The 19,631-nt window shown below is 36.7% G+C and overlaps 1 protein-coding gene across 1 annotated transcript; it reads left to right on the forward strand.

The window, feature by feature from the left end:
* The first annotated feature begins 6,117 nt into the window (after positions 1–6,117).
* Positions 6,118–15,801, forward strand: LOC100372791 (flavin-containing monooxygenase 5-like). The gene is made up of 7 exons (XM_085497295.1): positions 6,118–6,293; positions 10,649–11,092; positions 11,239–11,297; positions 11,860–12,039; positions 13,079–13,298; positions 13,659–13,888; positions 14,293–15,801. Exons 1-7 carry the CDS (start codon positions 6,182–6,184, stop codon positions 14,530–14,532), a joined length of 1,485 nt encoding a protein of 494 aa, XP_085353421.1. The 5' UTR covers positions 6,118–6,181; the 3' UTR covers positions 14,533–15,801.
* The last annotated feature ends 3,830 nt before the right edge of the window (positions 15,802–19,631 follow it).

Genomic DNA, 19,631 nt, shown 5'->3' on the forward strand with positions numbered 1-19,631 from the left:
ACCGTAGTCGCCGCACCGTGTACGTAGCTATAGCGCTGTTTACTTTCGCCAGGCATTATATTATGTGTTAACATAATATACCAAGGTTTAGTGCTTCATTTTATTGCATCAAGGTCATTTTATTATTCGTTGTGTATTGTACATATATGTTGGTTTTATTAAATAGTTCATTCGACCAGAAAGATGTTGTTATATTGAGTTGTTATATTTAGGTGCAATGGTGGTCCGATTGACTGATTGCCCCCCCCCCTCCCCACAGTGCCGTGTTTTTGTTTGTTAGTTTGTGAGCGCGCGAGTCATGTGTAAACATTGCAACTTCTTAACTTTCAGACAGTCGTTTGTAATTAGTTGATACGTATATAAATCTGAAATGTGACATTAATTTTGGGTGGGATCTAAAGATATACATACGAACCATTGGAGGTGTGATTGGAGAATATTTTGGATGTTGTCATTGAAAACTTGGACAGACGAGCTCTTGTACTTATACAGTGTATAATTGAAAATATGTTACACATACTTTCCGATATAGGAAGCGGATATACATGACAATGTAATATATGACGCATTATTTTCACTACAAGATGCGTCCGTCAATATATGCAACACCTGATGTTCAATATACGAAGCACGATTCCCCACATAATAAGCAAACTTGTACTCCTATATACGCATACTCGTGTTCTTTTATATACATACTGCACCTAGCATCCTTTGTGTTTTTTGTTCGGCTCATGTCACGTGTAATCATGATTTGGTTTGATAGATTGGTGGACCATCCTCGGTCACATGGTAGTCGGGATGCCCTTCATACAATCCTTGCCAACAAGTGCAATTTCGACAGACGCTTAGTGATGGCCTGACATGTTGAACCTTCATATCTTGGGTCTCCAGTACATCACTCAGACACATCAGCTGCAAGGACGTGGAGGTGGTTCAGTCGACCCTCTTGACTTCTCCGCCTTGAATTGGTGTGGCAGATATGTATTAATAGTGAAGTGCAATAATTCCTCAACAAGAACGACTTGGGGATGTCTGGGTGTACATGATGAACCTCCAGACTGTGTATCTCTGGAACACCACTCAGTTTATACGTTAAATGCCCCATGTTTGTGGCAGACATGTATTAATAATCAGATGCTACAACGCCTCAACAGTTGAGTTTTTTTTTGTGGGGGTGGGTTGTATCTCTACAACTTGAAAATGCACAGCACCAGCTGTAAGCACATCCGTGGGTCCACAATATCATATCCAACCTACTATTGCGAAGTCGAACAAAATGTTTCGACAGGGAGTTGCAGATTTCTTGTCAGATCGCCGCAAAAGTATTCAATCATTGTCCGAAATAGATCTTCTTGCCACATAATGAACACCCAAACACTTATGGTTGTATGTTGCTCACATTCGATCAGGTTAAAATACGACAATAATGTGCACATAACATAACATACATTCATGTTCTTATCAAATCAAAGTGAATACACGTACAAATTGGTTATTACTATATACGTTCACGTTTATATCACACACATCACATGAAATCATTTATGTACTTTAGAGGGAAGTGAACATCTCCAATATTTACGTTCACATCAGATAAATGTGGACGTTGCTCACGTTCATATTCGATGAAAGAAAAAACATAAACATTCACATCAGACTAAGATGAACATTGCAAATGCTCACATTCATATAAGGTGAAGTTGGATATCAGAGATATTCACGATCACGTCATGGATTCAAATATCACAGATATAAATACAGCAGATACAAAGCAAACCTCAACAATCATTCATTTGTTCATTCGTTTGTTCATTAATTTATTCCTTCTTAAATTTGTTTCCTATAATGTAGTAAGGTTTTGCGACACACAATGGGAAAGGAGTGCCAAGTTTAAAGGCCCTAGCTATTGTCCTCTATAGTTATACATGGAATATACATTAACACATATTGTGACATGATGTTTGATGTTCTGGGCTAACAAAGTAACCAGGCATTGTGGGATCGTGAGTGCTAATTTTGAATATTGTAAAAATACATCAAAACATACTGCGATTTAGACCCAAATACGTAGCAATGTCATGCGAGTTCTGGTGGATCATGTGTGCAATGTATGAAGAGAGTAGTTATTTTTATTTCCAACAAACGTGCATCTGATATTCAGGATTATGGTTTGTAGACTGTGTTTCTAGACCAAACCAATTATGTTGCTGGCTAAAACCGCAGTGAGTTGATAAATAACGTTGGCTGGGAGCTACATTCGAATTCCATTTTACGTATTACCTTATTGATTTTAATGCATTCATTTGTCCTCTTGACCTCATGACCAGAATGCTTCATAGCAGAACTTTTATAAGAATACTATATCTCTGTTTTTGAGTCTGACCCGATTTCTCAAGAAAATTCTCCATGCTCTGAAAATGTACCGGCTCAACTCACTGTCTCCATCTATAGCACCATTTCTACATACAACTTTTGCTCGTGAACTTGTGGATTCCTGCTGAAATTGGTATAGTACAGGTGTGATGGTTCATATACCAAAATGGCAACAGTAACAAAAAGACTTCCCTGGCGGCGATGATAAAATACGAACACGGAGATAACAGATGAGGTTTCAACTGGTACTGGTATTATTATACTCTGAAAACATCAAGTACAATAACGCGGTAAAACTCCACTACTCCAATAACTAGAAACTCCAATACAATTCAACGAGATCTCCGATCTGATGTCAGTGCTGAACAACTCCCCTATATATACCCACACTGTCTATAAATAGACCATTACATCAGCATACATAATGAGTCTGGAATTTACTATAAATTTCTAGAATGTTCCATTACCTTATATTACCTCCTACAGTGTTCTATTACCTATTCAACCAGTTTCTAAACAAAATCTACAATATTCTACCCAGACACAGTACGGTTCTAGAACATTCTCAGTGACACGGGAGTGGTAAATAAGTCGTATGCGACACTACTCACCAATTACAAGAACCGTTAATCAACACATACACATACACAGCACATACACTCAAGAACATAAAGCATGGCACATACTATTTTAACCAGTTTGTAACTGCTAGTAAGACTAAAATTAAATAGTTGTTTAATGAAAACGTCTGGTTATCTGTGCTTGACAATTGCGTGAATACCCGATCTGTGTTTGTGTGTTATACTATAACATATGAACAAACTTTTCCATGCTATACCTGATAAGTTGAAATAAACATTAAACAAACATACTAACAATGGCCGTGATAATGCACATTTCACTAGACACTACAAATTTAATTTATATTTTTCTGGTGAATTGAATTTTACAGATGTGAATTTGATGAAGACAATTTCTATAAACGCATCATCAGTGTGGATTATTCTCCGCATGACACAATTGATCTAGTATGATGTGAAATTCTAGCCTTCAACAAAAAATTAAACCCAACTTCAAAGATTGTTTATATGGAGCCCTTATTTCGAAACCTACAATGGCGTGTCCTATAAGGAGCATACACAAATAAAATTCTTCTACAGAACAATGTCGAGTAAGCATCACTAAAACTCAAACGCCCATTTCGCACTGTTGGTTTGTGGGGTTGCCTCCACATTTAGCTTCAAACTTTTTTTCTCGAAAAGCTTTATTTTCATTGCAAAACTGGCGATCCTTATAAGTCGTCGTAATAAACAACACCACATGTATACCACGGATCCGCTAGAAATATTCACAGATCTTGTAAACTGCAGTTTAAAACCTGAATTTGAATTGTTTTGGTTAAGCAATCAGTTGATTGTGTTTGATATCACTTATATACTGTATTTGGTTTAAATTGATACTCAAACCATTTCTGTTCATTTGTAACACAATATAATTGTACCGTATATTGAGGCAATTGTGAATTGTTTGACAAATATGAATGAATGGTGGGACATCCCGTTTCTTAAGGCTGGTTTCTTTTTACGGTGTCATTGCCTCGTGAATTTATAGTTCGTACCATTAGGTGGCAAAGAAAGCTTTGCCGTGTGTTGATAGATTGGTGGACCATCCTCGGTCACATGGTAGTCGGGATGCCCTTCATACAATCCTTGCCAACGAGTGCAATCCGTGCCTAATTCACTCTGTTCTCATTATTCTCCCAATGTCAGCATTTACTCGACAACCAACAATAACCCACAATAACTGCACGCTCCGATCTTTTCTCTTAAAATCTGTAAAGTATAATATTATCAAATCCAGTGATTAGTTTTTAATTAACTATCCTTGTTTTCCAGAAATGTGATATTTGAATCAGAAATATGTGGTATAAAATTATATTATTGTTGTTATAAAGTAACGCACAAGTAATGGGAAAACAAACATATGACCATGCATCATTAACACGGATTGAACTGCGTTACATTCTGGCTAACATTTCTATAATTTTATTTGGTAACTCAGATCATGTCTCTGGGGGTGTCGGTAAGGAAGTTACGCAGGATTGAATTCTCTGGTTCTGTAAATGCATGAACTTGATTATAATCAAATAAAATGAATGGAGGCAACTGCATATAACACTGCAGTACTTAAGTGCCGACGCTGGCTCTATCAATTTCATTTTCAACGGAGTAACAATATCATCATATCTACAAGTGTATTTAGGATAACTTCAGGTTTCCTTCTTACCTCAGAAAAGATGTCGTTGCGTCATTAACGAATACGCCACCTGTGCACCTACTCCCTATAGTATAATTCAATCGTTGAATGAGTGTGCGTCACAAGTTACCAGTTACTTGAACACGCAATATATAACAGTGTTTATCGTGAACGTACTGTTTTAAGAGGTGCTTCATAAACCGTTCATAAACACACTTATTAAACATGCATGCCGGGCGTTTTACCTGGAAACATTACACGCGTGTTTCTTTTCTGATGTGCTTCTAAATAAAACTGTTTGGATTGAAGGTGTTATTTATAAACTTGTGTATATTTCACATACACTTATGAAACATGCATAGTCAGGTGTTCTAGCTTGAAGCGTGAAGTGCTTTAAGATAAAATAATTTGGGGGAAAAGTAGTTTAGTTATTCTCATGAATACAAATGTGCCTTATTGCGAAACATTTATACCCCGGTGTTCGGGTTGAAACATCGATCTTTGGCGATTTCTGGAGTGCTTCACATTGAACAGTTTTCATCAAAAGATGTTTTAGTAAGTCTCAAAAACACTTTTCTTCCAAGATTTACAGTGTAAGAAATAAAAATCGTAATTTGAAAATGCAAATCATAATTTGAAAATGCAAATCGTAATTTGAAAATGCAATTTGCAAGTTACAAATGCAAATCGTATCTTACAAATGCAAATCGTAGCTTACTTTTACAAATAATATTTAACAAATGCAAATCGTTATTTGCAAATGCAAGTTGTAACTTACAATACAATTACTAACTTACAAATGCAAGACCTAACTTACAAATGCAAATCGTTATTTGCAAATACAAGTTGTAACTTACAAATGCAAATCCTAACGTACAAATGCAAAGCGTAACTTACAGATGCAAATATTATCTTATACATGCAAATCGTCGCTTATAAATGCAAATTTTAACTTACAAATGCAAATATTAAATTACATAAGTTTTATAATTTTTTTCATAACACCTTATATTAGATTTAAATTTGTGATTGAGCTGTGCAAGGTTATTTTGCCGTCAACTATCGAGTACTGCATAGTTGTAAGATTTTCCGCAAACTTTTACTAATCTTCATGCTTCCGTTGAGTGTCACATGTACATAAAGAAGGCTACAACGTAATTAGTACACGTACAATCAATCGTGTACTTGCCCCAAACGCGTAGTCACTCCTCGTGGACGTGTTAATCCGCCGATAGAAAAATAGGATTTTTACAATTCAGCCAGGTAGACTTAGCTATGTTGACATTCATATTGACCACAATTGCATTGGCATTAATAATACCCCTAAAACTGTTTAGTTCACAGGAAATTGGTTCATAGAATCATGCCAATTTAGCCACTCCGTGGGTGTTAATGTGTCATTGCGCATTGATATGTCTGAGTGCTAGTGAAACAAGTCTGCAGAAAGAATAAATAAGGTGTGACTGCAGAAAGACGTACATTTAACTATTCGTGTAGATTTTTGTACATCTTTCAATTTCATACATAGACAATAGGTTTGATTCTGATCATGTCTCAACGTGTGGCTATCATTGGAGCTGGAGTAGCAGGGTTATTGTCCATTAAAAGTTGTCTGGAGGAAGGTCTGGTGCCAGTTTGTTTGGAGAGGCACGATGATTTAGGTAAGTACTTTTTAACTTGTATAATTACGTCGATTGTAAATACAACTCGGAACTCTGTTCTTGTGTTGTTCTTGTTATGTCATTAGTGGAAATTATGTTTGTTCAACGAGGAAAGAATTTACAATGCAGAAATATGTATATGAATATGCGGGGAATTCACCTCGCTTTTAAGTCAACGACCTACATTGAAAGTATTCATGGTTGAACTCACACCATTAAAAAAACTCACACCATTAAAAGACACCGGGGTTTACGACTTATGTAGGCTACTGGGATTACCTTAGCAGCAGTGGTAATATCATTATCATTGCGTACAGCTTATTTTGCGCCCATAGAGAACGATGACATACGGAATACAGAAATATCCCAAATAATTCCATTTCATGTCGTAGTAGTAGTGATTTTTGTGTCGCAGTTAGAGACAAGTACAGTTGACAATTAATAGAGGAAGAAAAAAACTATCACGTTAAACCATGGGATCCTGCAGGTAGGCCGGTCACACCGGTTCTCACCACAAGAGGTTACGAACCCCCCTACCAATCCCACAGCCGAAATAAAACACACAACATTAACTAAAAATACTACTGTACACGGTTGTTAGGACAGAACTTTATTATAAAATATAGGCAAGGAAATTTATTGCGTTGGTTAACTGTTGAAATCTGCGTGGCTTTTTAGCCATCCCTTCGATGCTCACTTGAAGCAATGGTACTACAGTACTTTAACTTGATGTGCGGTGGAGCTTAGCTCTGGCCACCCCACGAAGCAAACTTGACGCCAGGTACAAAAACACCCATGTATCTTCTCAAAGGACGCCACCCAACCCAAGATTGGATTGCACGTTTTGCACCCGCCGCCGTAAAGTTAAATAGACACTGTGCCTCACTCGATGTAAATGCACGTGATTTAGGTGGAGGAAGCATAACAAACCACCATGGAGGGATGTCATTATGAGTATGGGTTAGCTTAACAATTATATTTTTGAAGCGGATCAGAAGGTCAGATATACCGGGGCAGTCAAAAAAGATATACTGCAAGGAATCCATTTCTCCACATAACGGGCACGCCCTGCTAGTCGATAGTCCAGCATTAAAGAGGAACCCCGCTGTGGTATATGCACCGTGCATAATACGCCATTGAATGTCACCATTAAGCTTGGTAACATGCTTCAATCACCAAAACGACAATGCAAATTACCCAACTAAAGAAAAACGTGAACGTTGAACAAAATAACTCTGCAGATATGCCAGACACTCTTGTCCACACACTATACAACACACAATACAATGTATAAAACTTATGTGAACGACACTGCGGGTAAATAACTGCCTACAAGGGAACATGTTGTTACAAGTTTCTTTATTAAAAGTAAATGGCAACATGTAAATATGTCTACCACCCCCAGTTGTTATCTTAATGTTCGGTCATATCCAATTGTTCCACAACACGAAAATGAGAACAGATTATATGAAAATATTGAGCGCCTCTTCACCTCGATTGTACAGTGCACCACCAACTGACCAAACCAAACTGATCAAAAACACGTAACCATTTAGTCAAACGGCAGTACTCAAATTGAATATTAGACCAGTAATGCGTGTGGTGTTTAAAAATCTCCTGTAAATCCGTAGTTTCCACGCTGATTCCTGCGATGAATTGACAGCTCTGGTGTGGCAATAATGTAAATGGCATGTGAAATACTTGTTTACAAATACAGGCACGTGACTTTTGAGGTGGGAACACAGCAAACCACAATGAATAATTTATACAGTATCAATGTAGCAGTTTGTTGCTGGGATTAAATTCGTAGATTCATTTTCATTGAATTTCGAGCATTTTGTAAATTGAGATTAAATAGTTTTTCTGACTGCACTCCGATTTTCCTGAATAAAACTGAAGACAAATCCAGCCCTTTAACCACTCAAATCATCCCCTTTTGTGACTCCAGCATGAAAAAAAATGTTTGAGGGCAAACCGTTAATTTCTAGTGGACTTCCGAAAGAACGTCAGAAACATTGTCGGTGTTAACATTATGGCATTTATCCAAAGAATTCAAACACGTCGAAAGATCAGAATAAAAGATAGATCCATGAAAGGAAGACATATCAATGCTGGTTAACATTAACTCAAATGTGTATTTGAGTTATCTACATGGCTAAAGTAATAATCCGTGAACTTGAAACATTGATGTCTGTTGTCTGAATATGAATATTTTAAATGTATTTAATGCGCATAGCTTTAATTTTGCTGAATAGATAAACACACGTTTGACCACCTTTTTAGCAAATGGCGATACAAACATTCCGCCGAAACCTAATCGTCATTATGACTACGATTTCATAACAATTTACAATTATATAACGAATGTAATTAAAAGTGATAATAGGCGGGAAAGACTGGTAAAACGTTACAGCGACAAAAAGAAATAACGTTATAAATAATTAACATGCTGGAACCAATACTAGGGTTTACCTTTAGCTTACAAGCTCGACCCAGTTGTTTTCGCTGTAAGTTTTGTGATGATCTTCGTATTTTGTATTGACATATGAAAGTGATCGCTGGCCTGCTGAGAATTCAGTTTTATAAGCAGGTGTTTTGGTTTTGATTTTCCAAATGTTTCTTTGTTAGTACCTTAACTGGCACGCTTGTAGTTTGCTACATTGTCATTGGCGCGTGGGCAACGTTATTGGCATTCTTGCTAATGCCTGACTGTAAGTGGTAGGTCAGAGGAACACGAATTTTTGAGACAGGTCATCAGGTTACTTCTTGACTACGGTGAAGACACATGCGTATACATGGCCAATCTTCAGTTCCATTCATTGCAAGTATTTTAAAGAAACATGTCGGTCAAAATAAATTTTGGCTCTGTCTAGTGTTTATACACGTGTGAACACAGTAGCAATTGAAACCACTGATAACGATTGTTACAAAGATAGTCAAGCCCGCGATGTGGCACATGTTTGAAGACGGTATTAGTATAACACATTTGAGAAACCACTTTCACAAAAGTGAACAGTTGTGACACATTCAGCTGGTGTACATGTGATAATAAAGTGAATGTGGTAAATAAAATAAAAAGCGGTAGTAATCATAGAAATTATATGTATAATATGTAAAACGTTCAATAGCATAAAGCAATTGGTATAAAATACATAACACCGAAAAGGGAACAGTATATTTCTGACAGTGAAGACTACAACGTCTTAGTAAGTATTGAGATAACATTACAGTCAGAGCACCAATTGAACATAAATTTCAGTGTTACCAGTGTCAATCTATGTTTATTTGCATTCTGATGAAAGTTTTTGCAACAACAACAATTTACAGAAAAAGAAACAATACGCCAGGCACTAATCCCACAATAAAATAACAGAATCATTTAACAAATAGTTCTTGGTACCAACATGCTCAGAGCACCCAATAGTTAATCTCAATGGGCTACATTGTGAGCCGTCAAAGTTGTTTCTGCATACAGCAGGCCCGGGTTGGTTACTCCCATAGTTGAAGTGTACGGATATACTGTTTAACCCAATTTTGTGAATAGACAGCCACGCTCATACGACTCATTTGACCTCCATATACATAATTCAAAAATGTGGTCATTGGTCAATATCAATCACAGATAATATGGCGTGGTAGAAGCTCGGGGCATCAGCAAGCAATTTGTCACGGTGTGTTGGGTACTATCATTGTGGGAGCTCATGAAACTATTCTTTTTTCTTTTTCGACGATGTAGCTATGTTTTGTCATGGCGTTCACTTCATCATTAGCACGACCGTAGGTCGCGCCCGCAGATGTATATACGGCGTATAAAGACGTATGATTCAAGAAGTAACTCGATGTCAGTCCTACAATTATTATTATTATTATTAATAAAAAAAGCATTGATCATAAAACACTGCAACCGAATATTTTAGCCTCGGCTTGCTGCCTATCTAATGTGGTGATTAGAAGACTGTGCATGCTCTCCGCTATAGTAAACTGCTTACTCGATTCAACAAGTTCATTTGCCTTTCATTTTTAAACAGCAAATTTCTGAAAGTTCAAAGCTATACAGTGCCACCAACGGTGGCTGTCCCTGGTCACGTAAATGTAATTATACTAGTGAACATATAATATGCATAAAATGTACATGTTTTTAGCCAATTCGTTTAATTTGTGTTATATTCTATATCCTGCTACAATGTAGTGATTTTTTTTTCAACCTAACCGTGACACCTGTACGTGTTTTCAAATGTATACATATAATTACCACATTCATGCTTGGACAGTGTGTCCATCGGAGAGGTTAAAATAACAGACCGTGATCACGTGTTTATTTTATATCCAAGTCCATTATACTTGTACTTTTATAGGTGGTATTTGGTACTACGGTGATGAACTACGAAAAGGACAGGTGGCGGCCACCTATGATTCTGTGGTTACCAATATCAGCAAAGAAATGTTATGCTTCTCCGACTTTCCATTTCCAAAGGAATGGCCGCCGTTCATACCACATAAAAAGGTACATCAATATTTGCACAGCTATGCAGAACACTTCGGGTTGAAGAAATACATCAGATATAACCAAGATGTGCTTTCAATAGAAAAGTCGGGCGATGATGGATGGAATGTTGTCTCAATGAATAGTGATGGCAGGGTTAAAGAAATATTTGACCATTTGATGGTGTGTACTGGAATATACAACAAAATACATTACCCATCGTACCCTGGCTTGGATGAATTTACGGGAATACAGATACATGCAAATCAATACCGAAACACAACAGGATTAACTAACAAACGAATTGTTGTTGTAGGTACGTAGATTACATGAATACAGGATACTGTCGGACGATACTCGTACGAAAATCATGTCGTAATGTTTCCACATATAAAGTAGAAGTAGTAAAAGGTTACCTCGCAGCTTAGCCTTGAGTATGTATATCTGATTCTTTCTCGACAGGTGCAGGTTTCACCGCTGGAGAAATATCATGCGAACTTGCCAGGACTGGATCTACTGAGGTAATCATGTACTATAGGTTACTATATATTTTTTTATGTATATACATAATCTTACAATGGAATAGAAACTATACTACAATTTACATTTTATAATTATTCATATTTTACTACAGTATTGTAGACCGTTGGCCTCATATACAACACAAAATTCACTAAAATATGATCAGAATGGTCAAGCCATCCTAGTGAATGTTGGAAATAATATTGTCTCTTAATTAGAATAAATAATTTCTATAAATACAGTAAAACAAACAGGTTGAGTGAATATAAAAGTAAAATACGTTTTATAAATGGTGGGTATTTGTAATAGTAAGGAGAATAAATTTGTTATGGCAATAAAAATGATATTCGTCTTCCACTTTCTTTAAAACACATAATTTTAGTGAAGATTATTCTTTCCCTGGGAATATTTTCCACCCTACCACGTTTATCCTATATAATGATCAATAACAATTGTGTGTCCTTGTTTTAAAAGTCTTTGCTACTGCTACGTCATATGGACAAGTATTAACAATAATGACCAGTAAATCAACATATTAGTAATATATACTATTATATATAGGTATACCTGAGCATGCGCAAAGGCACCTGGGTTATTCCACGCACCGGACCGGATAGTTATCCATACGATATGCGAACGTTTTCAAGGTCCGTCATGACTGGTTCCACAAAAACCATGGAGTCTACATTAGACAAACTTGCGAGACAAAATATTCGAGACTACAAACGTTTAGGATTGCAGGTGAGAATTACGGCTAAGACTAATTATTTTATTTTCAAAGAAAATATGATTCACAGACACTTGGGTGAATAGGTTTTCACATTATGGTCATTGTATTTCAAAAAACTAAAATATGTATAGTCTTGTGAACAACGGAAGAACGACGCGAGTCTTTTTCTTGTGGCATATTCGGTCATCGTAACGGCATGATGCAAACCATTTTTTGTTTTTAGTGTTCAGTCACCAAGCACCAGATGATGGTTTCACTCACACGACAATAAATATGCGGTCCATTATGCTGTAGTATATTTAGTCATCATACACGCACAAAATGAGGCGTTTTACAGTGGTGTTTTCATTCATCATAGTATGAAAGCCATCTCAGATATGTGCAATGATGAATGCGCATGCTCTCATTTCACAGTAAAACACTTCCGTCGATTTCGATCGGTATGTCTACATACCTTGATAAGATTAGAACTCGAAATGTGAGCAAGCAAGATTACTTGTACATGATTTGGTGTACATATTTGAAAGTTTGTTTCAATTTCTTCTACATTAAAATATGAAACCTATATTCAGTTAGTTGAATTTGAATCGATGTATGAATGATATTGCTCAATCAATTTTATTGAATCATTATGTAATGATATAGCAGCGTGTACATTTGAAATAGTTCACACATAATCATTGTGGGTGTTTCAAAGCTCGTCTTCCCTTGTATCTCAGATTGCCCATTGCCAATTCAATCGAATGACTGATGGTTTGTATATCAGTTCTGTGTATTGAAGGTTGTAGGATCGAATCCTGAACGATGTTACTTGCAATTGTGAACTTATTTAAATTATCATTATTTAAAATAATATTTAGATTGATTTAAACTTATTATGTTTCGTCATGGAATTAAGTTTTAATGGGGCTACTTTGTGAAAAGCAACAGTAAAATGCTCTGAACGAGGTGAATGATTCTGAAAATCAAAAATCTGATATTTACTGCAACATTCATTTCGCCTCAAGTTCATGACATATGACGGACCTCAATTTAATGTTTTATTCCAAGAATTGCGACTCGATATTAGCCACCAAATCACTGATGATCAGCGATGACATCCATGTTCTCATAATGCAAGGCAAGCTTGTACCTGTGGTTGGAATTGAAAAGTTTGGAAAGACTAGTGTAACACTCAAAGATGGTAGCACCATTGAAAACATAGATGTTGTAATCTTTGCTACTGGTTATGAAATATCTTTGCCAGTTCTCAAGCACGACTGGGTTTTTGGTGAGTATATATCATGAAATATCCTGAACGCAGAGGCATTGATTGCTTTAATTTACAACAAAGGAAATAATAAACACAATGTTAACTATACCAATGATGCGATTAAATCGAACAGCAGCAGATATTTAGCATATGCGGCTTTCCAAACAATGGGAACCCTCATTGTAATGTTATAATGTTATGTAATGTTATAATGTAACTATGGCTTTGACAGCCATATTACATAGCTAGTAGTTATTGACTTTGAAGCATTTGCTACGATTTGCTTTTATTTAACTTGAAATAGGAATCACATGATTTAACTATATTTATATATTATAATTATAAATAATATATGTTATTTTCCAATACCGTTATTAGACGGCGATAATATGCAGCTGTATAAATACGTGTTTCCGGTTCGTGTGGAAAACCCAGAGAAACTTGCTATAATTGGCATGATAGCTCCATTTAGTGCCGTGTGGCCATGCATGGAACTCCAAGCCAGGTGGGCCACAAGGGTGTTTACTAAAAACCTGAAGTTGCCGAAGAAAGAAGAAATGCTCGCCGACATTGAAACAAAGCCCAAATATGGCAGACGCTACTGTTTCGTAAGTATTGTATCTGAACATCGATTCATAACAATTCTGATGAGGTGGGTTTATAATAATACAGACAGTACGTGATGCATCACCGAGCCTAAATGTCATACATGTTATTGCAACGACATGACTACAGAATAAATACCTGTGACTGAAAATGTTGTAAAGGCGAGGTATACAATATTTCAGACAGTACTTGATACATCACCATCCATACAATATATAATACTCCTGATATTCCTAGAGATGTGCTACAATTCTCTTCAAAAATGGCCACGTGTTTAAGAATCGATAGTTTAATGTATACATGTGATGCTTATTGAACGTGAATTGTTGTGATTATGTTGTCGTTTGTATGTTGTGAATCTAATTTTTTGTTATTTTCACTTTCAATATTTTTTTTTTATTTGTAGATAAACCCATTTAAATACGAAGACGAAATTGCTGAAGATATTGGTGTGAAACCTTCATTCTGGAAACTACTGCTCTCTGATCCAAAGCTGGCCATGGCGTTCCAGTATGGGCCACAGCTACCGTACATGTATCGTTTGCAAGGCCCTGGAAAATGGGACGGCGCACGTGACGCTATATTAAATGCAGAAATGAACACAACGTCGCACATGGGCTCATATAGATCACAGCACGCCAAGTAGGATTTAACACAGGCATATATGGTCATAATTAAAGTGTTGGCTGGTATATACATAATTATCAAATCTGAATGAACTTAATATTATACTAATAACATGATGTCCTTGAATGTTACAATACTTTGAATTCTGTGGAAAGTGAAATTTGACTTTTATATTATCATAACAAGTAATACATGACTGACTCGTGGTGTTATTCATGCCGAGTCGTACGATCGACAAAAATCTAAAGCTTTTTAAAATGTTCTGTTAATCAGCCATTTTTAAAGTTTTTACATTTTTCATAATGTGTGCCATATTGAAAAAAACATTGTCTCATATTCATGGTAACCAAACACATCACCAACATATTATGTTTTCTTAATTTAATACTTTTCATTATACATTGAATACTAATGAATATACAATGCATACATTTCGATATACGGTACATACTTTATAATATATGTTGTATACTTTTCAATATATTGTTATCGTAATGATATCACGTGGGCATATTTGGTTCACACGCCGTTGCAGTATTGTTTAGAATCAACAACGTGTGTTTAGGGTAGACATTATAAATATTTATTACAGGAATTCAATAAATTGTGTACTGATTGTGTACTAATTGCATTTAGCAGTGGCAACTACGCAGTTCTTAAACCGTGAGACATGTTCCTGGTAATCACGTGATCGTGCCAATGACTGCAGCGATTGGCTGATCGCATGTTTACTCTGCCATGCCTTGTAGAGTTTGTAAAATTTTGAAACAAAAGGAGGATAGAAGTTAGCAGCGAAGCGTGACCTCAACTGAATAAATGAATAAAGCTGGACTATTCGTAATGAATTAATGCGTGTTCCGGGGCCTTTGGGTTGAACCTGAAATCTCTCGTGTAAGTGTTATTAGCAAGCGAGACAATGTTCCCCGAACACAACACGGTTTTCACACTAATACAATGCATACATTTCGATGTACGGAGTTTACTTTTCAATACTTGTGAATACACAATACATACATGACAATATACGATACATACTTGACTATATAGGAAGCGTACCTGTCTTTATAAGACGCATACGTTTCGATACATGTCACGTACTTTTCATTACACGACGAGTCCGTCAAATAACACGAAACCTACTGTTCAATATACGATGCACGATTCCCCATATCAGACCCGTAGTTTTGGGGGGGGGGTAGAGGGGTTTTGGAAGTGAATAGATATGTGATCGTAGATTAGAACATAATGAAACAAACAGTATTTTTTCAAATAAATATCATTGTTTAAATCACTCGACTCAGTGAGGTAACTATCAGACTGTCGAAATTGCATAGTAATGAGCATTTAGATGGAAACGAGCTTTAAATGTCAATCGTGAAGTTACGCCGTCTCAGTTCAACAGCAGCCAATCAAAACAGGTTGTTATAAATGGGCAAGCTTTTATTCGGTGATTCCGCGATGGTGTAATGAAGATCGCGTTCAAGCAGCTGATGTTAAATATTAAAGCAACATTGAAACACTAATGTAATGGTAGTCACTCTCTGAAGGATTTGGTGGTCCTGAATAGGTCCGTTTGTCTTGTGCTAGTGTTCGCTCAGTTAGTAAAGTGTGGGGTTCGAACGGGATTGAGACGGCAACACGACACTGTACTTTCCTAGTTTGGTTCATTAGTTTGTATTTTCCAAGTTAATGATGGCATTTATACTGCTTTGTTCTAAGTGTATCAGCCAAATGTAGTCAACTTATTGTATTAGTACGTGTAGCCTGTGTTATTGGACATAGTGTACAGCTGAGGATTGAAAACATTAAAAAATGACGAAGATTTATCATCACGAGTTGTATAGGTCGAAGAGCTTCTTCCAACCAAAAATTTATCCCACAGTGTTGCTTCAGCACTGAAACTATGCGATAAATCATATTTTTCAAACATATTTTTTACACGTTTTTTTGATGTCTTAGAAAATGTTCTATATTTTTAGTGGGTTCATAAAAAGGAGATGTAGTCATTGAAGTTTATTGAGACCGCTACTAAACTGCTACTATATGCATATTATGTTACCGCCCTCTAAACACAGATTTACAGTAACCCAACAAATTTACGTACTGCAAGAAACTTTGTAGTATGCCATTGGTTAGTGCATTTAATTTGTTTGATGCAATCATTGTGCCAGCTTTTTCTTATGTTAGCGATATGGGGGTACCAAAATTCGTAAAATCGAGAGGGTACAGACAACATTTTGCAGATATCTACTTAGCATTAATAGTTGTACAAACAATGTAGCGATGTTGGACGAATGTGGAAGGCTGCCATTATGCTGTGGTTATTTCAAGCGTTGTCTCTTATATTGGTGAATTAAATAACAAATAGCTGGAACCCCAAAACATGTTGTATCATGCTTAAACGATTAGACAAGTCCGGCAGACTTACTTGGGAAACCCACATAAAAATCTCCTGTTGAAATATGGTTTCGGCATTGCCTGGTTTGGAAAACAAATTGCAGATACTGCAAATTTCTTAGGGATATTTACTAACTAACAAATTGTTGTCAGCAAGAATGGCATGCCTCAATTTCACAATCATCCAGACTGTGTATGGTATTATAACCGGGGAGATTTATTGGCAAGCAATTATAGACTAAAATATATCATGATACTGACGAGTTTTCGCTGTTTTGGCCATGAACATAATGTTGAATTAGGCAGACACACAAAAATACAGTTAGATCAATACATTTTTAGTTTTTGCAGCGATACGTTTGAATTTAGCATGTACATGTTCATTTTATATTGATCTAAGGGCTGATCTTTTGTCAATACTTTTATGCAATTATGCTATACTGACAGTCTGGGCTTACTTTGTCGCTACACAAACTGCCACACCATATATCAAGTAGCTTTGTATCTTTAAAAGTTTTCAAGCGACGAGATAAATATGAATCCAGCTTAACTTAGTACTATATGTTCATATGGATGTTGTATTTTTTTTAAAACGTGATATGCACTGTTCTACCCATTACATTTTGTACGTTGTGGTGAAGCCCTGTATAGAAATAAAATTACATAATTGACCAATACTAAAATGAATAATTGTAGACAGATTTCGACATGAAATTGTATCACTTTATATGTGCGTTAACATCTGAGAAGAGCAAAAAAACTCATTAGTAGCATTCTACTGTGATGAATTGTTTTTGCGTATCTGTTAATCGACTTAATTAGCTGATTACGAGCGAATTGCTGTGTTATGTCTGTCATCGTTTCGGTCCATTTGAGGTTCTGGACGGAACGCGACTCAGTGATTTGGAACTAATTACGAGATAACCGTCGCTATTCGAACTACTATTTCTGACAGTTAGTATTCGCAGTTATTAATGTAGTGAACGACTAATCAAAAGATATGACGTGTTCAGTACTTAGTGTGATTGGCTGTATGATTGAAGGTTACGCCCTAGAGTCTTTTTACTGCTTTGTAATTGGTTAAGGTTTTGAAAGTGAATAAAGTTGTTTTAGTTGGTCTTGGCGAGTACACCAGGAGAGACGCAGTCCTGGAGAGTCTTGGGGCCAGTCTTGACGCAGTCTGGAGAGAGTCTTGGGTCAGCCTTGCGATAGTCTTTGGGATTTTTCACCAGGGCGCTGTGTCTTGTAGAGTGCTCGGCTGACCGACTAAACACGAGAGCTGAAACGTATTTCGTTGTGTGTGTCTATTTGACTGTAAAGTTTAAGTGACTTTCCCGATCCCGTACCTCAAAGGGACGCAATAGAGAGACGACACGAGATTACCCCCCCCCCCCCCCCGACACGTGTGGAGAACCAAGAGAAGAAGAATTTCCCCCTGATACTACCTTAAAATCTTAGACAATATTGCTAAGATACGTACAGTCTTGTCTTTTTTGTGTACAACATTTTGGATCAAGGGTGTGGGTGGGGAATGGCCTAGGACCCCTTCTCTAAAATGGTAAAATAGTTCAAAAATGTTATATGGAATAACTTACCAACGTAACACAAAGTAAACCAATTGAATTTAAAACCGAGAATATAAAAATGTATGTAACAGAGCTCAAACACACTTTTTGAATATTATAAAATTCACACGTTTCACATCAAATATATCATTTATTGTTGTTTTCGAACCCCCTATTCAAAAGTGCTGGCTACGGGTCTGCATATAATAAGCATACCTTTTCTCCTATACGTATACTCGTGTTCTTCTATATACATTTTACCAAGTATCTCGCGATTATTGTTCCACTCATATCACGTGTAATTACGCTCTGGTCGTGTAGTTTGATGGACCATCACTGATCAATTGCTGGTCAGAATGCCTTTCATACAATTCCCACCAATAGTGTATATTGTGACGTCCAACAGGCCCACTGAGTTAACCGCCACATCAGCCAGAAAAGAGTAAAATGCAGTTCAGTCGGCTCTCTTAACTGTTCTGCTCTACATTGGTGAGGTTGAAAAACACCTTACCTCAACAAGGAGGGGACACAATGATACGACTATTTAACAGTTTGGCAGCAGAAATTCTCTATTCATCTTAAAGTGCAATCACATCAATCTCATCTGCAACACATTGGCCAACGCACTATCGTGGGCTCGGACCAAATGATTGTGTACATCAATCTGCCTGCTACACCACTAAACACCAAAAGACTGGTGTTTGTGAAGAGGCACTCCTTGACATGGGACGTAATGCTCATCAGCTGGGACAACATCGATGCCTACACGCGTTTCTCAAACACAAAAGTGACACTGATAGCGCCGTTCTAGTTAAGTCAAGGGTGGTCATCCATCTCTTGGTCACTACTAATAGAGGAGTCGGGGAGATTACCTGATAACACAGGGTTTCTGTCCGTTCCACGGCTGAACATCAGAATCATCAGAGGTGCTCCACACGTGTACAGGTTTCACATAAACAATATGCTCCAGTTCGTCCGAGATAAGCCACCACCCGGCAATTGGCTTCCGATGTTTACCATTGTGAATACAACAGTAATTTATGTCTCTCTTAACAAAATATATAATATATACGTGCAAACATAATATATATGTGACATATTAAATGAAACGGTTTATTCGTTTTGAAATTTTGGGACTGTTTCAATACGCATATTA

Source organism: Saccoglossus kowalevskii, chromosome 3, assembly GCF_978046115.1.
Source record: "Saccoglossus kowalevskii chromosome 3, keSacKowa6.1, whole genome shotgun sequence".
NCBI lineage: Eukaryota > Metazoa > Hemichordata > Enteropneusta > Harrimaniidae > Saccoglossus > Saccoglossus kowalevskii.

What these genes read in the sequence shown, in the direction of transcription:
- LOC100372791 (XM_085497295.1), top strand. Translation starts at nt 6,182, where the DNA reads ATGTCTCAACGTGTGGCTATCATTGGAGCTGGAGTAGCAGGGTTATTG. An exon ending in CCAGGACTGGATCTACTGAG is followed by an intron (nt 11,298 to 11,859) that starts GTAATCATGTAC and finishes TATTATATATAG; the next exon opens with GTATACCTGAGCATGCGCAA. An exon ending in ATGGCAGACGCTACTGTTTC is followed by an intron (nt 13,889 to 14,292) that starts GTAAGTATTGTA and finishes TTTTATTTGTAG; the next exon opens with ATAAACCCATTTAAATACGA.